At 43.4% G+C, this 18,003-nt stretch overlaps 2 protein-coding genes across 2 annotated transcripts in view; both read left to right on the top strand.

The window, feature by feature from the left end:
* Nucleotides 1–3: 3 nt before the first annotated feature.
* LOC110172471 (E3 ubiquitin/ISG15 ligase TRIM25-like) lies at nucleotides 4–2,807 on the top strand. Its single transcript, XM_020938347.2, has 2 exons — nucleotides 4–339; nucleotides 793–2,807. The coding sequence occupies exons 1-2, from the start codon at nucleotides 57–59 to the stop codon at nucleotides 2,157–2,159; spliced, it is 1,650 nt and encodes a 549-aa protein (XP_020794006.1). The 5' UTR covers nucleotides 4–56; the 3' UTR covers nucleotides 2,160–2,807.
* Nucleotides 2,808–5,590: 2,783 nt separating this feature from the next.
* The window catches only part of atp8b1 (ATPase phospholipid transporting 8B1), a 37,859-nt gene continuing 25,446 nt past the window's right edge, over nucleotides 5,591–18,003 (top strand). Inside the window, exons 1-4 of the mRNA XM_020938346.2 lie at nucleotides 5,591–5,754; nucleotides 15,731–15,915; nucleotides 16,330–16,427; nucleotides 16,618–16,731. Coding sequence (XP_020794005.1) covers nucleotides 15,744–15,915; nucleotides 16,330–16,427; nucleotides 16,618–16,731 — 384 coding nt within the window. The 5' untranslated portion in view covers nucleotides 5,591–5,754; nucleotides 15,731–15,743. The remainder of the gene's footprint in view (nucleotides 5,755–15,730; nucleotides 15,916–16,329; nucleotides 16,428–16,617; nucleotides 16,732–18,003) is intronic.

Raw genomic sequence — 18,003 nt, 5'->3', positions numbered from 1 at the left:
TACTACTGGACTTGGTCTGAACACGGTGCTGGTGCAGTCTTGGACTTAATGTGGACATGGCAGAGGGGCAGGTGTCGATGGACAGGATGCTCTGTGCCATATGCCTGGAGGTGCTCAGACGTCCAGTGAGCCTCCCATGTGGACACAGCTTCTGTCTGGACTGTGTGGAGGGATACTGGGCAGATGCAGAGAAGGACTGCCTCTGTCCTCAGTGCAGGCACAGGTTTCCCCACAGGCCAATCCTCGCCACAAACACCCTGATGGCAGATCTTCTGGAGGAACTCAGCAAACACATCAGCCATGAGCCTGCCTCTAGGTCTGCCTCTAGGTCTGGATCAGGTATGTGTGAGGGCTTTAGTCATTCAAGATATTATTGTTGAATAATATCTAATTTCTGATGTAACTGTTATGAGGGCACTATGTGTTTAGTTAAAATGTTGTCTCATTGATATGTTAATGTTTTCCTGGAATGATTCCCCATTATGGGAATCATTCCAGTAGTCACCTTTTCTAACCTGAAATGATTAATTTTATTAAAGAAATAGGCCATAACCATTCATATATTTAAACAGACAGTTACTGCTACTATGTCTTTTCAGAGTAACAGTAAATTATTTCTTTTTGCTAAAAAAAAAAGTTAAATACTTGGTCTGCTGCCAACACGTGCTAAATATTTTTGCCAAAAATGTTCAACGGTATGCATAAAATCTTTCAACTTTAGAAGATGAGAAGGTTTATGTTTCACCAGTTGTGGAGGATGGCCATGGTTTTGACCCTGTATGTTTTGTCCAGACTCAGGCAGCTCTGTTTGCTGTTCCATCTGTGTGGAGCCCAAGAAACCTGCGCTCCAGTCCTGTTTGCAGTGCCTGGCCTCCTACTGCCACCTACACCTCCAGCTGCACCAGCAGGCCCCTGCCCTCCAGAAACACACCCTGGTCCAACCCTGCCACAGCCTGCTTCAGGACACGTGCTCACAGCACCACGAGCCCCTGAAGATCTACTGCCGCACGGACAAGCAGTGCATCTGCTACCTGTGTTCTCTGGACCAGCACCGCACCCACGACACAGTGCCTGCAGCAGAGGAGAGGGAGGAGCAGCAGAGGCAACAGGAAATGGACCTACAGCGCCATCTCCAGACCACAGACAACCATGTGGACATGATCAACCACCAGATGGAGGTTTTTGATGAGTCTGCTGACAGCTTCTTGAAAGAGGTTGAGGACATCTTCAGCAAGACCGTAGACCTCATCAGCATTAGGAGTATCAAAGTGAAGCGTGAGGTGGAGGCGAAGAGGAGAGCGGTGGTGAGCTCACTGAAAGCCATGGCAGCAGTTATGGAGCAGGAAAGACATGAGCTCAACATGAAGCAAGCGGAGCTACACATCCTGTCAAACACACAAGACCATGCCCACTATCTGAAACTCTGTCCTGCATATGTCTCTCCAGACCCCAAACCATGCTACATACCACCACACAACTACTTCAGAGATGTGCTAGCCTATACACAAGATGCTGTCAAGGAGATGACTGAAGTTTTAATTGAGAAATGTGAAAAGATTTCACTAGTTCTGGAAGATGTGGGTGCTTTCCTGAGACAAGCCCCTACAACCACAGAGGAGCTTGTTCAACATTTCCATGACATCAGATTAGAACCAAATATCCACATCCCACTGTCAAAGGAAAACCAAAGAGCTGAGTTATCCCTGGTCCTTTCCAAGATGCTGGATTTTGGTTTGCACGATAAGCCAGTGTTCACGAGCCGCCTCAAAGTATTCAGTGCCGGGGCTCTGAGTGGCAAGTGCTACTTGGAGATGACCTACTCCTCCAGCATGTTCTGCGTGGCCTTCACCTACAAAAATCTGACAGCAGAAGACCAGGAGATGTTTGGGGACAATGTGAGCTCATGGGCGCTGTACCTGCGTGATGGTTCATTCTGGTTTAGGCACGGGGCAGTAGAGAGCCAGCTCCCTGGGCCCATCTGCTCCAGAATAGGCCTGTACTTGGACTATGCTGCGGGGATGATCTGCGTTTATGGAGCATCTGGGTCTCTGTGTCTGCTCCATGAGGCTCGTGCTGTGTTCACCAGACCGCTCTATCTTGGGATACAACTGCTTCAGACCGGGGCACTGGAGATCTTTACATCAGCAACAATAAACTGAGCAAAGACAGTTCTTTAAGGGGATATTACACAAAATCATTTTTTTACCATGTCATCAAAAACATGCCTGAAAAAGTTTTAGCTCTTTTCCATGTATGTTTGAGTAATCGAGTGACCTCTCCCAGGCTCTATTCAAACCCTCCTTACCTTGAGTTGTAGGGCTCTGCCCACAACACGACAATTCTCCATAAATATATAAAGACATGATACAAAACTGTACACAGTAATCTGACAAACCTGATGTGATGTGCAGTAGTTTCATTAGCGGAATGCACGTTGATTGTGTTGTGACAGCACTTAAGGCAGGAGTCAAAAGGAGGGGGGAAAGAAAGTCCATCCATTTTCTCCCAGGGGCCGGGTCATAGGGGGAGCAGTCTAAGTAGGGACTCCCAGACTTCCTTCACTGTGGACACTTTCTCCAGCTCCTTGGAGAAACTCCAAGGCATTCTCAGGCCAGATCTGGAGAGATCTGGAGAGATCTGAAGATCTGGGGGAAAGAAAGTGATACTTATAAACATAATTTCAAGACAGCAAAACAATAAAAGGTAACATGGTGATCTATATATGTTATGTGTTAGAAGTTAATACCTCATAGAAGTAAAATAACCCCTTTAACAAGTTAGTTGTATTTTTATTTAATCATGCTCTTGTCCAACCAGTAAAATTATAACCTTCAAAATAAAAAAAAATAAAAACATTTCATGCTTGTTCGATTGGTAAATGGCATTTGAAGACAATCAAATTAAAGATAACTGATACACTACATAACTAGACAACTGATACATAGAGTATTTTTTAGAGTATAGAGTATAGTAATTTATAGAGTATACTTGCATTGTTGAGCAAGACACCTCACACACCTTGTATCAGCTTAGCAAAGAGGTGTAATGCATAAAATGATTTTAGTCTTGAAATGGAATGAAACTCTAAAACCACTCAAAGGCAGTTTTGTAAATCAACATGATATACACAGGTGCATCTCAAAAAATGAAAAAGTTCAGTATTGTTTGTCACTCATTTCAGAAAGTCCTGAAGCTTTCAAGATCTCAACAGATGAGGAGAGAGGAGACACAGGCTGCATCTCATTTCCTTTTCCTTGCTTCCTTCCTTCTTGGTGGCACGGTGGCTGAGTGGCTAGCACTCATGCCTCACAGCAAGAAGGTTTCGGGTTTAATGTCCGGGCCTTTCTGTGTAGAGTTTGCATGTTTCTCCCCGTGTCTGGATGGGTTTCCTCTGGGTGCTCCGGTTTCCCCCATCAACCCAAAACATGCTACAGGTCTCCATAAAAAGTTGATAGTCAAGGTCAGTTAAATACAATCAATCAGGGACTACAGGTGGAAATTAGCACTGGTGCTAGTGGCAAGACACTTCACCCACATTGTGTAGGATGAAAGTGATGTGTGTGAGTGACAGTGGTGGTCAGAGGGACCGTTGGTGCTGATTGGCATGGCAGCTGTGCTTGGAGGAACGAGGAGAGGAATTAAGGAGAAGTAAATAAGTCTTTATTTATATAGTGCTTTTCACAGACATTTTTGTCACAAAGCTTTACAGAGCATTATTCAGCATTATTCATTCACTCTATACCAGGTGATGTTAAGATACTACTGTAGTCACAGCTGCCCTGGGGCAGACAGAAGCACAGCTGCCATGTCAATCAGTGCCATCGGTCCCTCCAACCACCACCATCACTCACGCACACACCACTTTCATACTTGGCAATGCGGGTGAAGTGTCTTGCCTAAGGACACAACAACAGTTATTCCCACTGGTGCCCTCCTGTGGCACCTGATTTTCCCTGTGTCCCCATCCAAGTACTAACCAGGCCCGGCCCTGCTGAGCTTCTGAGATGTGACGGGATCAGGCTTTTACAAGCCGGTATGGCCCCTAACGTGTGTGCACATCCATGTAATGTGTGCAACCTGAATGTGTCAGACTGGTCATTCTGTGCGTCAAACCAGCGCTGTGTTTATCAGTTCAGGTTAGATTTTATGTTGCAAAGAATTTGATGTTAAGGAAGCACACAGCTACACAAGAGGCCTACACACAACATAGAACCATAATGACACAATCAGACAAGCCCTGCAGCCTCTCTCTGTCTGAATTTCAATTAAGAACGAAAAACAATACAATGGGGGAAAACAGGTTGTTATTTCATTATTCTAGTATTTTAGTGTCAACCAATCAAACAAACAACAAAAAAAGTTTTCGACCTCTACTTCCAATATTTAATTTGAAGTTTATTTCAGCTAACACCGCTCAAAAAACAGTCTCAGTGCCTAATTTAATTTGGATATTTCAAAGTCTCTGATTTATATGACGTTCTGCTGCTAGAAGGACTTAACTGAAAATTTGTTGCAATTCTCTGGACAAACATGTCGTATGCGACGAGTTTACATCATGGTTTACATTCGCGTCCTGGAAAGTAATTGTTTAAAAAAAACAAACAAAAAAAGTCATTGTTGAACACTGCAGCAGAACACTCCGGGGCAAATAAACCAGAGAGAATAAAATATCAAAATTAAAATAGGCACCGAGACTGTTTTTTGATTGGTGTTATTTGAAATAACTTTAATAAAAAATATCGGAAATAGAGATCGAATTTTTATTTTATTATTATTTTTTCACTGCTTCAGCTCAGAAACACACTTAAAAGAGTCCCAAAGCGACTGGTTTGACTGTAGCCAGGAAACAGCTGACAAGAGGTGCACCGGAGTTGGCAGGATGACAGCGCCATCTGCAGTCCGACTTCCTCAGGACAGTCTCCCAGGTGTGTGAGAGGAAAAAAGCCCTCGTCCGGTTTATAGTCCCATCCCTGCAGATGGCGCTGTCATCCTGCCTCCCCCGGTAGGAAGACAGCTCCAAAACATGTCACAGCAACAACACGTGAACACTCCGAGGAAGACGCTAGTGAACAGCATCAATATCAAGTACAAAACAAACTGTCTGAAAAAAGAACCTAACATAACATAACATTACATAACACCTAAACATAAATTATCAGAAGACCAAATGAACCTCATTTGACGATGTGAATAGAGCCTATTTGTATTCTCTTGCTGTTTTTGAACTGTGCGTTGCAACACTGAAATTTCTCGATTGTAGGACAAATAAAAAAAATATCTTATCTTACGCTTTTTTTTTTTTTTTTTTTTTTGCTCTTTTACCTAGTAGGACGATCAAAATGAGTGGAAATGCTCTCTCTCTCCACTGTGGACATTGTTGTGGTGGTATTATTATGATGAATTAGCGTAAAACGTGTCGCTTGTGACATGCATCCCGTGATCCAGGTGAGGAACGTACAGCGTACAGCGTAAAGTGCGCCGCAGTCCGCTCGCACGTGCACGCGCAGCGGGTTTCGCGGTCGGACCGGTGCGTCAGGTTTTGGGCCAATCAGCGGCGAGCCCAGGTGAGGCGTGCGCGCGCAGGGCGGGGAGCACAAACAGGAAGAGCGCCGCGGATAACAGAGTGCGAGAATCAGCGATAAAACACCGAGAAACACACCAAAACACACCGAGAAAGTGGCTCAGAGACCGGACTGACCCACGGACGGACCCACGGACTGACCCACGGACGGACGGCAGCTTAGGCGGGAGCAGGTGAGTCAGAGCCGGGGGACTTTGTGATGGCTGATGGCAGGTACCTGTGAGCCTCACCCGAGAGCCCGAGTGGACAGAGACCGAGAGGAGCTCAAAGAGCTGAAAGACCGGTCTGTGACCACTCCACCTCAGTTTAGTTTAGTTTAGGGTTTTTTGTTTTTGTTTGTTTGTTTGTTTGTTTGTTTTTTTTTGTTGTTTTTTTTTTGCATTATTGAGCCGCATTTTGGAGGCCTAACATATTTGAGTTGGTCTGTGTTTAGATGAGATGTTAACCCTCCTTTGGATCTAGTCTGTCAGTTCTGAAGTTAGACCATTGTTGAATTAGACCTATGGTTAGACGTTGTAGCTACAGCTTAATATGTTTTATAATTTGCCAATTACCTATATGTTGTAATCACTGGATCTGAAAAACACATTCAATGGACCTCAAATCAACAACTGGACTGTCTTTAGTTCTACCAAAATAGGCTGCTATAGTGAATCTAGGCTAGATTTTGCATATGTCAAGTTGCACACAATTGTTCCTATTTGTTTGTTTGTTTGTTTGTTGATGTGATTGTGTGTGCGTGTGTGTGCGTGCCTGCGCGTGCGTGCGCTCGCTCCCGTGACCCTGTTTTCATATATCTAGGCTGGGTGCAGATGTAGGGAAATGTGTGCTGTCTTATGAAAATCCTCCATCCTTCTCAGAGAATCCATTTGAATGATCACGAAGGACGCAAATGGAGCTGATGTATGCCTGGTTTGACCCCAGCTCCAACATCTCTATCTTACCTGAGCATTATAATTGAACTTGAAGAACCCAGGTTCTGTGTAGGCCTTATGGACCATCTAACATGGTACATCTAAGTGTGATTTCTTTTCTTTCACAGATATGTCTACATGAGTGCCAGTGCTGTCCATCTTACTAAGATTCAGTTGTGTGATTGATTATGTGATTTTCCTTACCAAAATTACTATGAAACATACACCAAAATAGTTTCACACTGATGTAGGCAACAAAAACATATTGGCCATTCTATGTTCCACATTGTTCAGTGTTAGTGCCAACACCAGTCGTACTCTCTTTAGAGGTTGTCTTTACTCAAATAAGTATAGCCTTTCCCTTTTAGGCGATTCAGAATCAGAATACTGTATGTGTACTGTCCTTGAGAGAAATGATTCAGTTGCTGCAGAAAATATAAAAAAGGCCAGTATGAAAAGCTTTAATTAAACAGTTACTAGGACAAAAAGGGGGATGTAACAATGACTGAAATATCATATCGTACTGTTAGAGTTCTCACAATAATATCGTGGACCATCACAATATATATCGAATTACAAGAGTTTTCATTTAAATTAATAGTTATGGTACAAAAAGGGAGGGAAACTATATAGACCACGATCCTGTGCTTCTTTTCAGAGCAGAGTACATGAAGAAATAACTGTTCTCAGCACTTTCTTAGTTCTTTGGATTAACTCTTGTAAAGGTAAAAAAAAAAAAAAAAGTTTCATATTCACAGTTTTGTTAGCCTCTAAAAAATATTGCAATAAATATCATACTCTGAGGTGTCTATCGTGAAAATATCGTACCGACAGATTTGGCTATTGTTACATCCCTAGACAAAAACAATTCCCGTGACCATTCAAAGTATGATTGTTGTGATGACCACTCTGTCCCTTTTACAGACCGTGTGAACATGACGACCACTCTGTCCCTTTTACAGACCGTGTGTGAACATGACGACCACTCTGTCCCTTTTACAGACCGTGTGAACATGACGACCACTCTGTCCCTTTTACAGACCGTGTGTGAACATGACGACCACTCTGTCCCTTTTACAGACCGTGTGTGAACATGACGACCACTCTGGCCCGTCTTAGCCCGTCCGCTCTGACTTGTGTGAATGACTCTAGTTTGTAAAACATGAGGATATTTCTGTGAGCAGAAGCTGCTGTCACGCACCTCCATCTGTGCTGTACGCAAATGTCTGCTCATTTGAGTGTGCTCTGCATACAGCTTGACCGCGTCATAGAGAGAGCCTACACAGAGCATGAAGGAAGCACCCACTGCCAGGGCTCAGGGCTCTCACACACAGATGCTGTGGGGTTTAGGGCTCTCACACACACACAGAGGTGGTAGGGTTTAGGGCTCTCACACACACACACAGAGGTGGTAGGGTTTAGGGCTCTCACACACACACAGAGGTGGTAGGGTTTAGGAGTTTCTGAAACATATTAAAATCATTAATCTCCCTGCAGTCCTGATTTCCCAGTTGTGCAAATCACAAAGCTTGCTGTAGGTTTTCTTTGAATATCAAATTCACAGAAATCAAACAAAAAACACACATCCATTCTGCCATGTGTAAAAATCTGCTGTCCCTTTTCCACAGACATGCATGGAATTTTGTATTAGCTTTTACCTTGAATCCAAAATATGGTCTGGTCATGGGTGGTCTGCCTATATAAAAACAAATATGGCTAAGACAGATTTTTATTTGTTTCTGAAAAAATTTGCATTTGCAATTGTTGCTTTGGATCTTACCTGGATGACTGAGGAATTGCACAGATGTCCAACGCTGTTGATCATTTGAGAAGAAATGCTGTCGGCCAAACTAATCCAAAAAGCCAACTTTTAGAAATAGGCCTATTTGCTACAAATAAAATTCCATCTTTGATTAGCTCTGTGCCATTTCTGTAAGCAGGGCAGGGTTACTGCAAAAAACAAACATCTTTATCACAAGTGAAAGAACTGCACAACCCTTCCTCTGCAAGCAAACCCTTCAGTTAGACAAGCCAGCGTTGTCACCATTTCGATACTAAGGCATAGACTCGATACCCGATTCAGATTCTGATACCACAATGATAATAAAAAACACTAGATTTAGATAATACAATGTGATTTTCATTATTAAATGGTAGTTCCTTTTTTTTATATTCCCATGTGGCCTGAAATCTGCATAATTCCTCAGAGGTGCAGTAGGTTCATGTTGGTCCGTGTGTGTACTAGTCTATGTGCTCTTCTACTTGTTCTGATACAACTCAACATCATTCTAAAGCTTCAGGGAAGATTCATTTTGATTGAGGTTAGTATGTAATTTTCGATACTTTTGACCACCCTACAGGCTATTGGGCTCAGTTTTATTTAATGACAAAGCAGTCCAAGTGCTTGTTTGCATGAGGTGACTCTTCCTTCCAGAACCTAGATGGTTTCAGGTTCCAGTGCCGCCACACCTCCTCCCCCTCCTCCCTCTGAAAACAACCCCACACAACCTGTTTTCAGAGGGGGAAGAGAGACAGAGAGAGAGAGAGAGAGAGAGAGAGACAGAGAGACAGAGACAGAGAGAGGCGCACAGGGAGAAAACATTGAGGCTAAACTTCTGCAGACAACTGTCCATTATTATCTCAAACTGTGTCACACATAGAGTTTGTGTGTCATAGCCTTCTAGAGTCAATGGGGTAGTTAAACGTGACATCATGATCCTAATGCAGACAGATTAATACTTCTTTGTTAAGTGCTTCTTCAAGCCCTGTTGTGTAATTGTTGTAGCCGAAAAATAGAGTAATAAGCATGTCGTTTTAGGTTGTGTTGCTCTGAATTCCATGGTATTCCTTAGTAGTTAATAGTATTTCTATGGAATCATGCAGGTGCCACCTTCAGAAAGTTACACGGTGTGATTTGAGGTAATTCTGGTACTTCCTGTCTCGTCAGTGTATTTATATTTCAGATGTGTTAATACATTAATGGGTTATTTATTTTCCAGAAACCTTACAACATTGACCATTTTTGTGCATTTTTTTAAATACACATACCTGTGACTGGTTAACATCTCCAAATAGCGACTGTAAGTCAGTCAGTCCATAATCATAAAAGCATTCTGATGATTCTATTGAACCAATCAAGGATGACACAGAACATAATGGAATGTAGCGTTAACCACAAGAGGGCACAGATGTAACTTTTTGTTTTCAGTCAGCCCTTTTTGCAACAAATTTTTTTGCCTCGCAAATCCAGAAAGATATATCTCTAAATTATACAGATGCCCCATTATCCCCATGCTTTCTTTCACATCTCAAGCGATGCGAGATTTGCTTTTTTCAGTGACACATCAGAAACAAAGGAGCTCATTGGTTCTCTATCATTTTGAACAAAAGTACCCCCCGTCCTCTGTGTCAAAGTTTTTTTCCTACCTCTACATCACAGTTGTAGAGTGTTGTCATAGCTTCAAAACCTTTAATGACTTAAAACAAACACAAAGAGAAATGCGCCGTTTTACAGCAGGTTTACAGGTACATTAGACAAAAGATTTTCTGAGGGGTCCCTGAGGGTTCTGTGCACAAGGAAATGCAGCTCTTATGTTACACCCAGAATAGTAGCTAAGTTAAGCACAACCTGTTGAGTGAGCTGGTGACGTTTACTGTTTCTTGTGTAGGAGGTTTAGTTTGTCGGGAATGATAAGTGAGCAGTCCAATCTGTGTATGTATATGTGTGTTCTAAAAATATAGCAGAGCGTGGCAGGGCGCGGTGGAGCAGAATGTGAGCACATACAGGGACAGGGACACAATAGGCTGGGAACTGCTCTCTCTGTGTTTGGTATGGTACGTTCAAGCACAACAGGAATTACCATTGTCGCATTTCATTTAGCAGCAAGCTCTCATGAGATCAGTCTAACTTTGTGGACTGTGGGGTTAATGTGTCACACTGTGCTAAGATAATATTCCATTGTTGAAAGGGCTTTATTTGATTTTCTATACCACAGCAAAACCACACTTTATCATTGTGTCATCTATTCACTGTTGGCTTAGTGCGATTTCCTACATGAATAGTAGACATTTAATTTAATGTTTGGTTTTTTTTTTTTTCACGGCCGATACTAGTTCAGAACCAAGAGCAACCCATGGCCAATAAACTCTGCAGATATATTTGGGCCAATTTTGATGTTTATCTGATCTGTAATTTAAATTTAGTACAGACTCATAGCCTTTTTTTGGCACAAACCTTTAAGAGAGGGCGGTGTTTTGTGCAGTTATGTTTTCACACTAAACTGTTCAGATAAAGCATTATGCGTATTCTTTTGTAGCAGGTCAGTCAAAACAAAATAACAGCTTCTATTTGAGATTTTAAGGCTCATATGTTAAAAAGTGTAAATACTGGCCCGGTGTATCGGCCAACCAGTCTATCTCTGTCACTTTGCTGACTGGATTAACTGGATTAATTGACGTGTCATACTGTGTTTAGATAACCCTCCATTGTTGAAATGGCTTTATTTGATTTTCTTCACCACATTACACATTGAGTCATCTGGGCAGGCCTAGTGGGTACGTGTACCATTCATTCTTTTGAATTTCAATTAAGAACTAAAAACAATCAAATGGGAACAGTTTGTTATTTATTATTCTTTTTTTATGTCAAACAAAATAGATTTTGATCTCTTTTTCCAATATTTAATTTAAAGTTTATCCGGGGATTGCCGCCGCGACAGGCACCACAGACCTTACGGCCACAGCCACGAGCGGCCGCATTGACAATAGAGGCCGAGAACAGAGCCCACTCGGACTCCATATCTTCAGCCTCCCCCGGAATCCAGGAGAAGTCCTCCCGGAGGTGCGAGTTGAAGGTCCCTCTGACAGAGGGCTCCGCCAGACGTTCCCAGCAGACCCTCACTACACGCTTGGGCCTGCCAGGTCTTTCCGGCTTCCTCCTCCGCCAGCGAACCCAACTCACAACCAGGTGGTGATCAGTTGACAGCTCAGCCCCTCTCTTCACCCGAGTGTCCAAGACACGCGGCCGGAGGTCAGATGACACGACTACAAAGTCGATCATCGACCTCCGACCTCCTAGGGTGTCCTGGTGCCACGTGCACTTATGGACACCCTTGTGCTCGAACATGGTGTTTGTTATGTACAAACTGTGACTAGCACAGAAGTCCAATAACAAAACACCGCTCGGGTTCAGATCGGGGAGGCCGTTCCTCCCAATTACCCCACTCCAAGTGTCACTGTCGTTGCCCACATGGGCATTGAAGTCCCCCAGTAGAACAACGGAGTCCCCGGTCAGTGCACTGTCTAGTACCCCTCCCAGGGACTCCAAGAAGGCCGGGTACTCAGCACTGCTGTTCGGCCCGTAGGCCGACACCACAGTGAGAGACCTGTCCCCGACCCGAAAGCGCAGGGACGTGACCCTCTCGTTCACCGGGGTGAACTCCAACACACAGCGGACTGAGCTGTGGGGCAATGAGCCCACACCAGCTCGCCGCCGCTCCCCGCGGCCAACGCCAGAGAAATGGAGAGTCCAGCCCCTCTCAAGGAGTTGGGTTCCAGAGCCCAAACTGTGCGTGGAGGTGAGGCAGACTATATCTAGTCGGTAACGCTCAACCTCCCGCACAAGCTCAGGCTCCTTCCCCCCCAGCGAGGTGACATTCCATGTCCCCAGAGCTAGTCTCCATGTCCGGAGATCCAGTCGCTGAGGCCCCCGCCGTTGACCGCTGCCCAGATCTCCTTGCACCGGCCCAATATGGATCCTCCCGCGGGTGGTGGGCCCACGTGAGGACGGCCCCACGTCGCTCCTTCGGGCTGAGCCCGGCCGGGCCCCATGAGGGAAGGCCCGGCCACCAGGCGCTCGCTGGCGAGCACCCACCCCAGGCCTGGCTCTAGGGTGAGGCCCCGGTGACACCAATCTGGGCGACGTAACTGGCCTCTGTGTGTAACTCATCATATGGGACTTCTGAACCGTTCTTCGTCTGACCCGTCCCCCCGGACCTGTTTGCCTTGGGTGACCCTACCAGGGGCATGAAGCCCCCGACAACAGAGCTCCCAGGATCATTCGGGCACTCAAACCCCTCCACCACGATAAGGTGACGGTTCAAGGAGGGGTCTCTGTGCCCATTTCAATTTTGACATTTAATTCTCTCTGGTTTATACGCCCTAGAAGTTCTGCTGCATATTGCTGCTTCCTCTTTCTCGTCATGGAGTTCAACTATGACTTTCTAAGACGCAAAAGTAAACGCATTGCTATAAAAGAGGGCAACATGTTTGAACACAAAATTGCAATTCTGCGTCAGTAACCAATCCTTTGCATCTTAGGTTGTGTTTTTCACAAAATCTTTGAATACTCATTTCTGAGCACATTTTGCTTCAGTGTGGCGGAAATTTCCACCTGTGTCTTGCCTACTCCAAACAACTCTTTCATGGTATTTAGCATGGATCTCATCTCATCTCATAACATCTCTCACTGATACAGACTAATGCATTCAAAAATTAAAAAATACGCACTAGGAAGCATAGCAGCATAACTTGTAAGGCATATAAACCAGAGAGAATAAAATATCAAAAAAAGAGGCACCGAGACTGTTTTTGATTGGTGTTATTTGAAATAAACGTTAAATTAAATATTGGAAATGGACGTCAAACTGTTTTTTTTATTTAACACTAAAACAGAATAATGAAGTAACAGACTGTTCCCATTTTATTGTTTTTTGTTCTTAATTGGAATTCAAAAGAATGAATGGTACACGGACTCTAGAGCCATTTCCCGCACAAATGTCAGGCATGTGATTATACCATTGTGTTTGCCTTCTGAAGTCAAGACCATATATTCAGCAATCGGCCTTAAATCTTCAGAGAGGCTGATCTTTTGTTCAGAAATCAGCTACGCCCATATGAGTAAAAGAAGATTGATTGGAACACTTCAAATCAGTTTCAAGTCAAATGAATTAAGCTCACAAGTGCACATACTTCAGTGACAAAACGTGATCAGCAGAGGAAGCCCCAACATGAGGGGCACCATCACCCAGGGGCCGTTGTGCTGCTTCAGTCCTTAGTTCTGGGCTAAACCTGGTTTTGGTCTGCTGTTGTCTTGGTCTAGTCCTACTTTTACACAGTTGTTGTTGTTGTTGCTGTGTTTTTTTTTAACTGTATTAAAACTTTCCAGTTTGGTGTCAGGATAGTACAACTGGTAATGATAGCTTACATTCACTTAATCATAAATCAGATGCAACTTACATCCTGGTAGGTAGTTACTCTGTTATACCTTTTAACTCTTATTTATTGTAATTTCTTGGACCACTACTTTGTACTTTGTTACTAATGTACAATATTTGCTACCTGAATTCTCCTCTGTCCATTAATTATAAATTAATAGTTGCACACAAAGTTCAAAGGGTTGCTTATTTTTTGTGCATATTTGAGTAGAGTTGGGGTCACTTCTTTTCAAAAACTTGTTCACTTGCTTTCTGAACATCTGGTGATCCCAGTCTATGTTTACTGCCCTCTGTAGGGTCAGTTGTGACAGCAGCGTACAGGTATAAATGCTGTTTTCAGTCTCTGCACTGGTATTGAGCTCCAGCTCCACTTTAGAGTGTGTGTGTGTGCCTTGACTCCTCCTCTGCACTGTGCTTCATCTTCATCATGTTTAGAGCAGCAGGGTTTGTGATTTATGCTTTAAATGACCAGATTTAGGCATGTGCTTATTGCAATGTTACATCTGAAAGCTCTCAGTGCTGCGGAGAGAAGCCCAGCTGATTAGTCGTTTGCAGTCCCACTTATCCTATAGTATAGTACAGTTCTACCAGTGTCTCATGAACGCAGCGCTGGTACACACGGCATTTAACAACATGCCCAAATCATGGTTTCTTGGGAATCAAGTCTGTGACCTTTTAATTAATCAAGTCTGCAAGTCAGTGTGCTGCCTGTGGCACTGTGTGTGTGCGTGTGTGTGTTGTCCTGTGGCACTGTGTGTGTGTGCGTGTGTGTTGTTCTGTGGCACTGTGTGTGTGTGCGCGTGTGCGCGTGTGTGTTGTTCTGTGGCACTGTGTGTGTGTGTGTGTTGTCCTGTGGCACTGTGTGTGTGTTGTCCTGTGGCACTGTGTGTGTGCGCATGTGTGTGTTGTCCTGTGGCACTGTGTGTGTGTGCGTGTGTGTTGTTCTGTGGCACTGTGTGTGCGTGTGTGTTGTCCTGTGGCACTGTGTGTGTGTGTTGTCCTGTGGCACTGTGTGTGTGTGTGTGTGTGTGTGTGTGTGTTGTTCTGTGGCACTGTGTGTGCGTGTGTGTTGTCCTGTGGCACTGTGTGTGTGTGTTGTCCTGTGGCACTGTGTGTGTGTGTGTGTGTTGTTCTGTGGCACTGTGTGTGCGTGTGTGTTGTCCTGTGGCACTGTGTGTGTGTGTGTGTTGTCCTGTGGCACTGTGTGTGTGTGTGTGTGTTGTTCTGTGGCACTGTGTGTGTGTGTGTGTTGTCCTGTGGCACTGTGTGTGTGTGTGTGTGTTGTTCTGTGGCACTGTGTGTGTGTGTGTGTTGTTCTGTGGCACTGTGTGTGTGTGTGTGTGTTGTTCTGTGGCACTGTGTGTGTGTGTGTGTGTTGTTCTGTGGCACTGTGTGTGTGTGTGTGTTGTTCTGTGGCACTGTGTGTGTGCGTGTGTGTTGTCCTGTGGCACTGTGTGTGTGCATTGTCCCCTGCGTGTGTGTTGTAATGCGTGTGTGTTGTCCTGTGCGTGTGTGTTGTCCTGTGGCGCTGCGTGTGTGTTGTAATGCGTGTGTGTTGTCCTGTGCGTGTGTGTTGTAATGCGTGTGTGCGTGTGTGTTGTCCTGTGGCGCTGTGTGTGTGTTGTCCTGTGGCGCTGTGTGTTGTCCTGCCCTTTACTTGTTCTCAGTAGTGTCCTCATGGTGCTAAAATTTCAAACTCAATTTTGATACTAAGGAATTCACTCAGTACACATCACGATAACACAGTGAAGATAAAAATGCTTCTTTTTTAGTAATAGAATGTAATATTCAAATGAAAATAGTACTGCATACTACTTTTTTTTTTTTTGCAGTATCAATACTTGGTGAAATGAGTATCTTTGGATTTTCATTTCTTTTGAAAGTCATAGTCTTTATCAAATCTCTTCAGGTTTAAATGGCCTGACCCAGATGGGCTAAAGACCTTGGCACTTGGCATACTTGTTTTTTTTTTTTTACTACAGAAGATTGGATGACATGAATGGATGCTGCTGTGTTTTCAGATTGGCAGTGAACATGAGCCGTCCCCGCGCAGACTCGCAGGGCTCCCAGGGCTCCCAAGTGCCCAATGATGAGGAAATGCCCTACAGCGACGATGAGACGGACGATGAGCTCGAGCCCCCATCAGACGAAGCTCTAGCAGAACCACCAGGAGGAGAGCACCAAGCTGTGGAAGCCAGACCCAGCGGTACCACATGCTCACACTGTTTGCTTACTATGTTTTTATGGGTTTTCAAGGTGTTTCAAATCATGTTCATGTACGTAGAGCTGCACTCAGGATCATCACACATCCTGGGGCATATCACGATTACCTCATGAGCATACTTCAATTAAATTCTGCCAGGCAGACCAAGCTTGACTCACTTTGACCCCATCCAAGAGGAAACAAAAGAAGTGGGGACAACGCACACTGCTAAGATGAGGACACAATAAGATATACTAAACTGTAGGGATGGTTTACCGATGATTAAATTCAACCAATATCTGGCTTATTTTTTCTGCACTGCCCCCATGTGTCATTCCCAGTTGTCATCAGTGTATGCGATTTGTCTTTTGAAGAGTCTCATGAGAAATAAATACCCTTCTGGGCTTTTTCTTTTAGAGATGGGCTGGAAAGTGAAGGCCAATGATAGAGCGTACCATCAGCTCCCAGAATTCCAAAAGAAAGTCTTCCTCTGCATCAAGAAGAGCAGATACTCTGTGAGTACAGGATTCACCTTGCAAACAACAAACAGTACACAGAATATACATACTATATTTGTGTTTTTAATATCATATTAAATGGGGCTTGATATCAGTAGAGTAATTATTATTACAGCCCTAGTTCACAGGTGACTACTAGACTACATCTACACTACATGTGATGTCTAATGCGAGTCTGTTTTCTCAGGGGAATGCCATTAAGACCTATAAGTACAATGTGCTGACGTTCATCCCCCTGAACTTGTACGAGCAGTTCAAGAGAGCGGCTAACCTGTACTTCCTTGCTCTGCTCATCCTGCAGGTACCACATGCATTCTGCACTCCCACACACCTCAGTAATGCACTCTCTCTCCATTCAGGCTTTGGAACAGACCTTTAACACCTTTTTATAAGTTTTACAGTAGAAATCATCTTTATGTATATAAAAGTTATCAACTACATTCAGGAGACAAATTCACTCTAGACCAGTGTTTCTCAAACAACTCCTTCAGGTGGTTCTTGGACAGCTGCTCAGTTTGTGGGTGTGCTTCATTTAGATTTCATTTTATCAACATTTTTTTCAACTTTTAGACCTGGAATAGTCCTGTTATCTCCAGCTAAACCAGGCCTATAACAGGTCTATATGACATGGACTCGTCGTGTTTATAGACCTGGTTTAAATCTTGATTAGTCTGGAATAATCCTGTTGACCTGACCTGGTTTGGATCTGGTGGTACTCGCAAAACCAAATCTTTTCTTTGGTGTTACTTTGTGTGAAAGGTTTGGGAGCCACTGCCATGAACTATTTCTTGAACATAAATTTGGACCACTGCAAACTGTTAAAAATGAACTAGTTATGTTTTTTCACATTTTTAATACAGGGTCCGGTCAAGCGGTAATGGAGGGAAACAGGAGCAGATTTTTTGACTTTCAAATAGCTCTTATTCAGAAACTAGAGGGACTATTGAAATAAGTAAGGTATCAGAATGTAGGAAAGAGTTAACACTCCAACAGGGTAAAGTTAAACCTGTGATATTCTTTCAAGTTGTTGACAAAAATTTTTAAAACTCATGTTTGTAAATGAGGGAATGAAATATGCAGCATTTTTTGGGCAATAAATCCAAACAGTGATAACTCTTGGTTCTCACTTACATATCCTTAACAAACTGGTTTGAATATTTGCTTCATATAGTTTTCTACCATATGGTACAAGATTAGGTTGAAAAACCTCTTACTTTTTGAGTCATGAGATTTTTTATTAAGAAAGGTCATGGAAACGGAGGGAAAAGTAACGGAGGGAAAATTGTGCAAGTAAGTAGAAGGTGCATGATTTTACACAATTTGTCAACTTTTTTCTTCTGAATACTTTAATATTACTTCAAAATGAAAGGAAACTATTTCTATAAAATATGTCAGTCCTTCCAAGCTAATTTTTATCATTTTAAATACTTTTTCTTTTTTTTTAATCATGTCCCTTCATCAACAGTTCAAAGATGGAATAACACAAGATATGATGAAATACATCAATTTATTTACATGATGTGCAGGTCTTTGAAATTTGGGAAATAATTTTTGTTCCATGTTTCATACATGG

This window comes from Boleophthalmus pectinirostris, unplaced genomic scaffold (assembly GCF_026225935.1).
Source record: "Boleophthalmus pectinirostris isolate CB_2022bp ecotype Guang Dong unplaced genomic scaffold, ASM2622593v1 HiC_scaffold_18, whole genome shotgun sequence".
NCBI classification, from domain to species: domain Eukaryota; kingdom Metazoa; phylum Chordata; class Actinopteri; order Gobiiformes; family Gobiidae; genus Boleophthalmus; species Boleophthalmus pectinirostris.
The sequence above is the reverse complement of the archived record's forward strand: the minus strand, read 5'-3'. Positions and strand labels throughout refer to the sequence as shown.

What these genes read in the sequence shown, in the direction of transcription:
- LOC110172471 (XM_020938347.2), top strand. Translation starts at nt 57, where the DNA reads ATGGCAGAGGGGCAGGTGTCGATGGACAGGATGCTCTGTGCCATATGC. An exon ending in TGCCTCTAGGTCTGGATCAG is followed by an intron (nt 340 to 792) that starts GTATGTGTGAGG and finishes TGTTTTGTCCAG; the next exon opens with ACTCAGGCAGCTCTGTTTGC.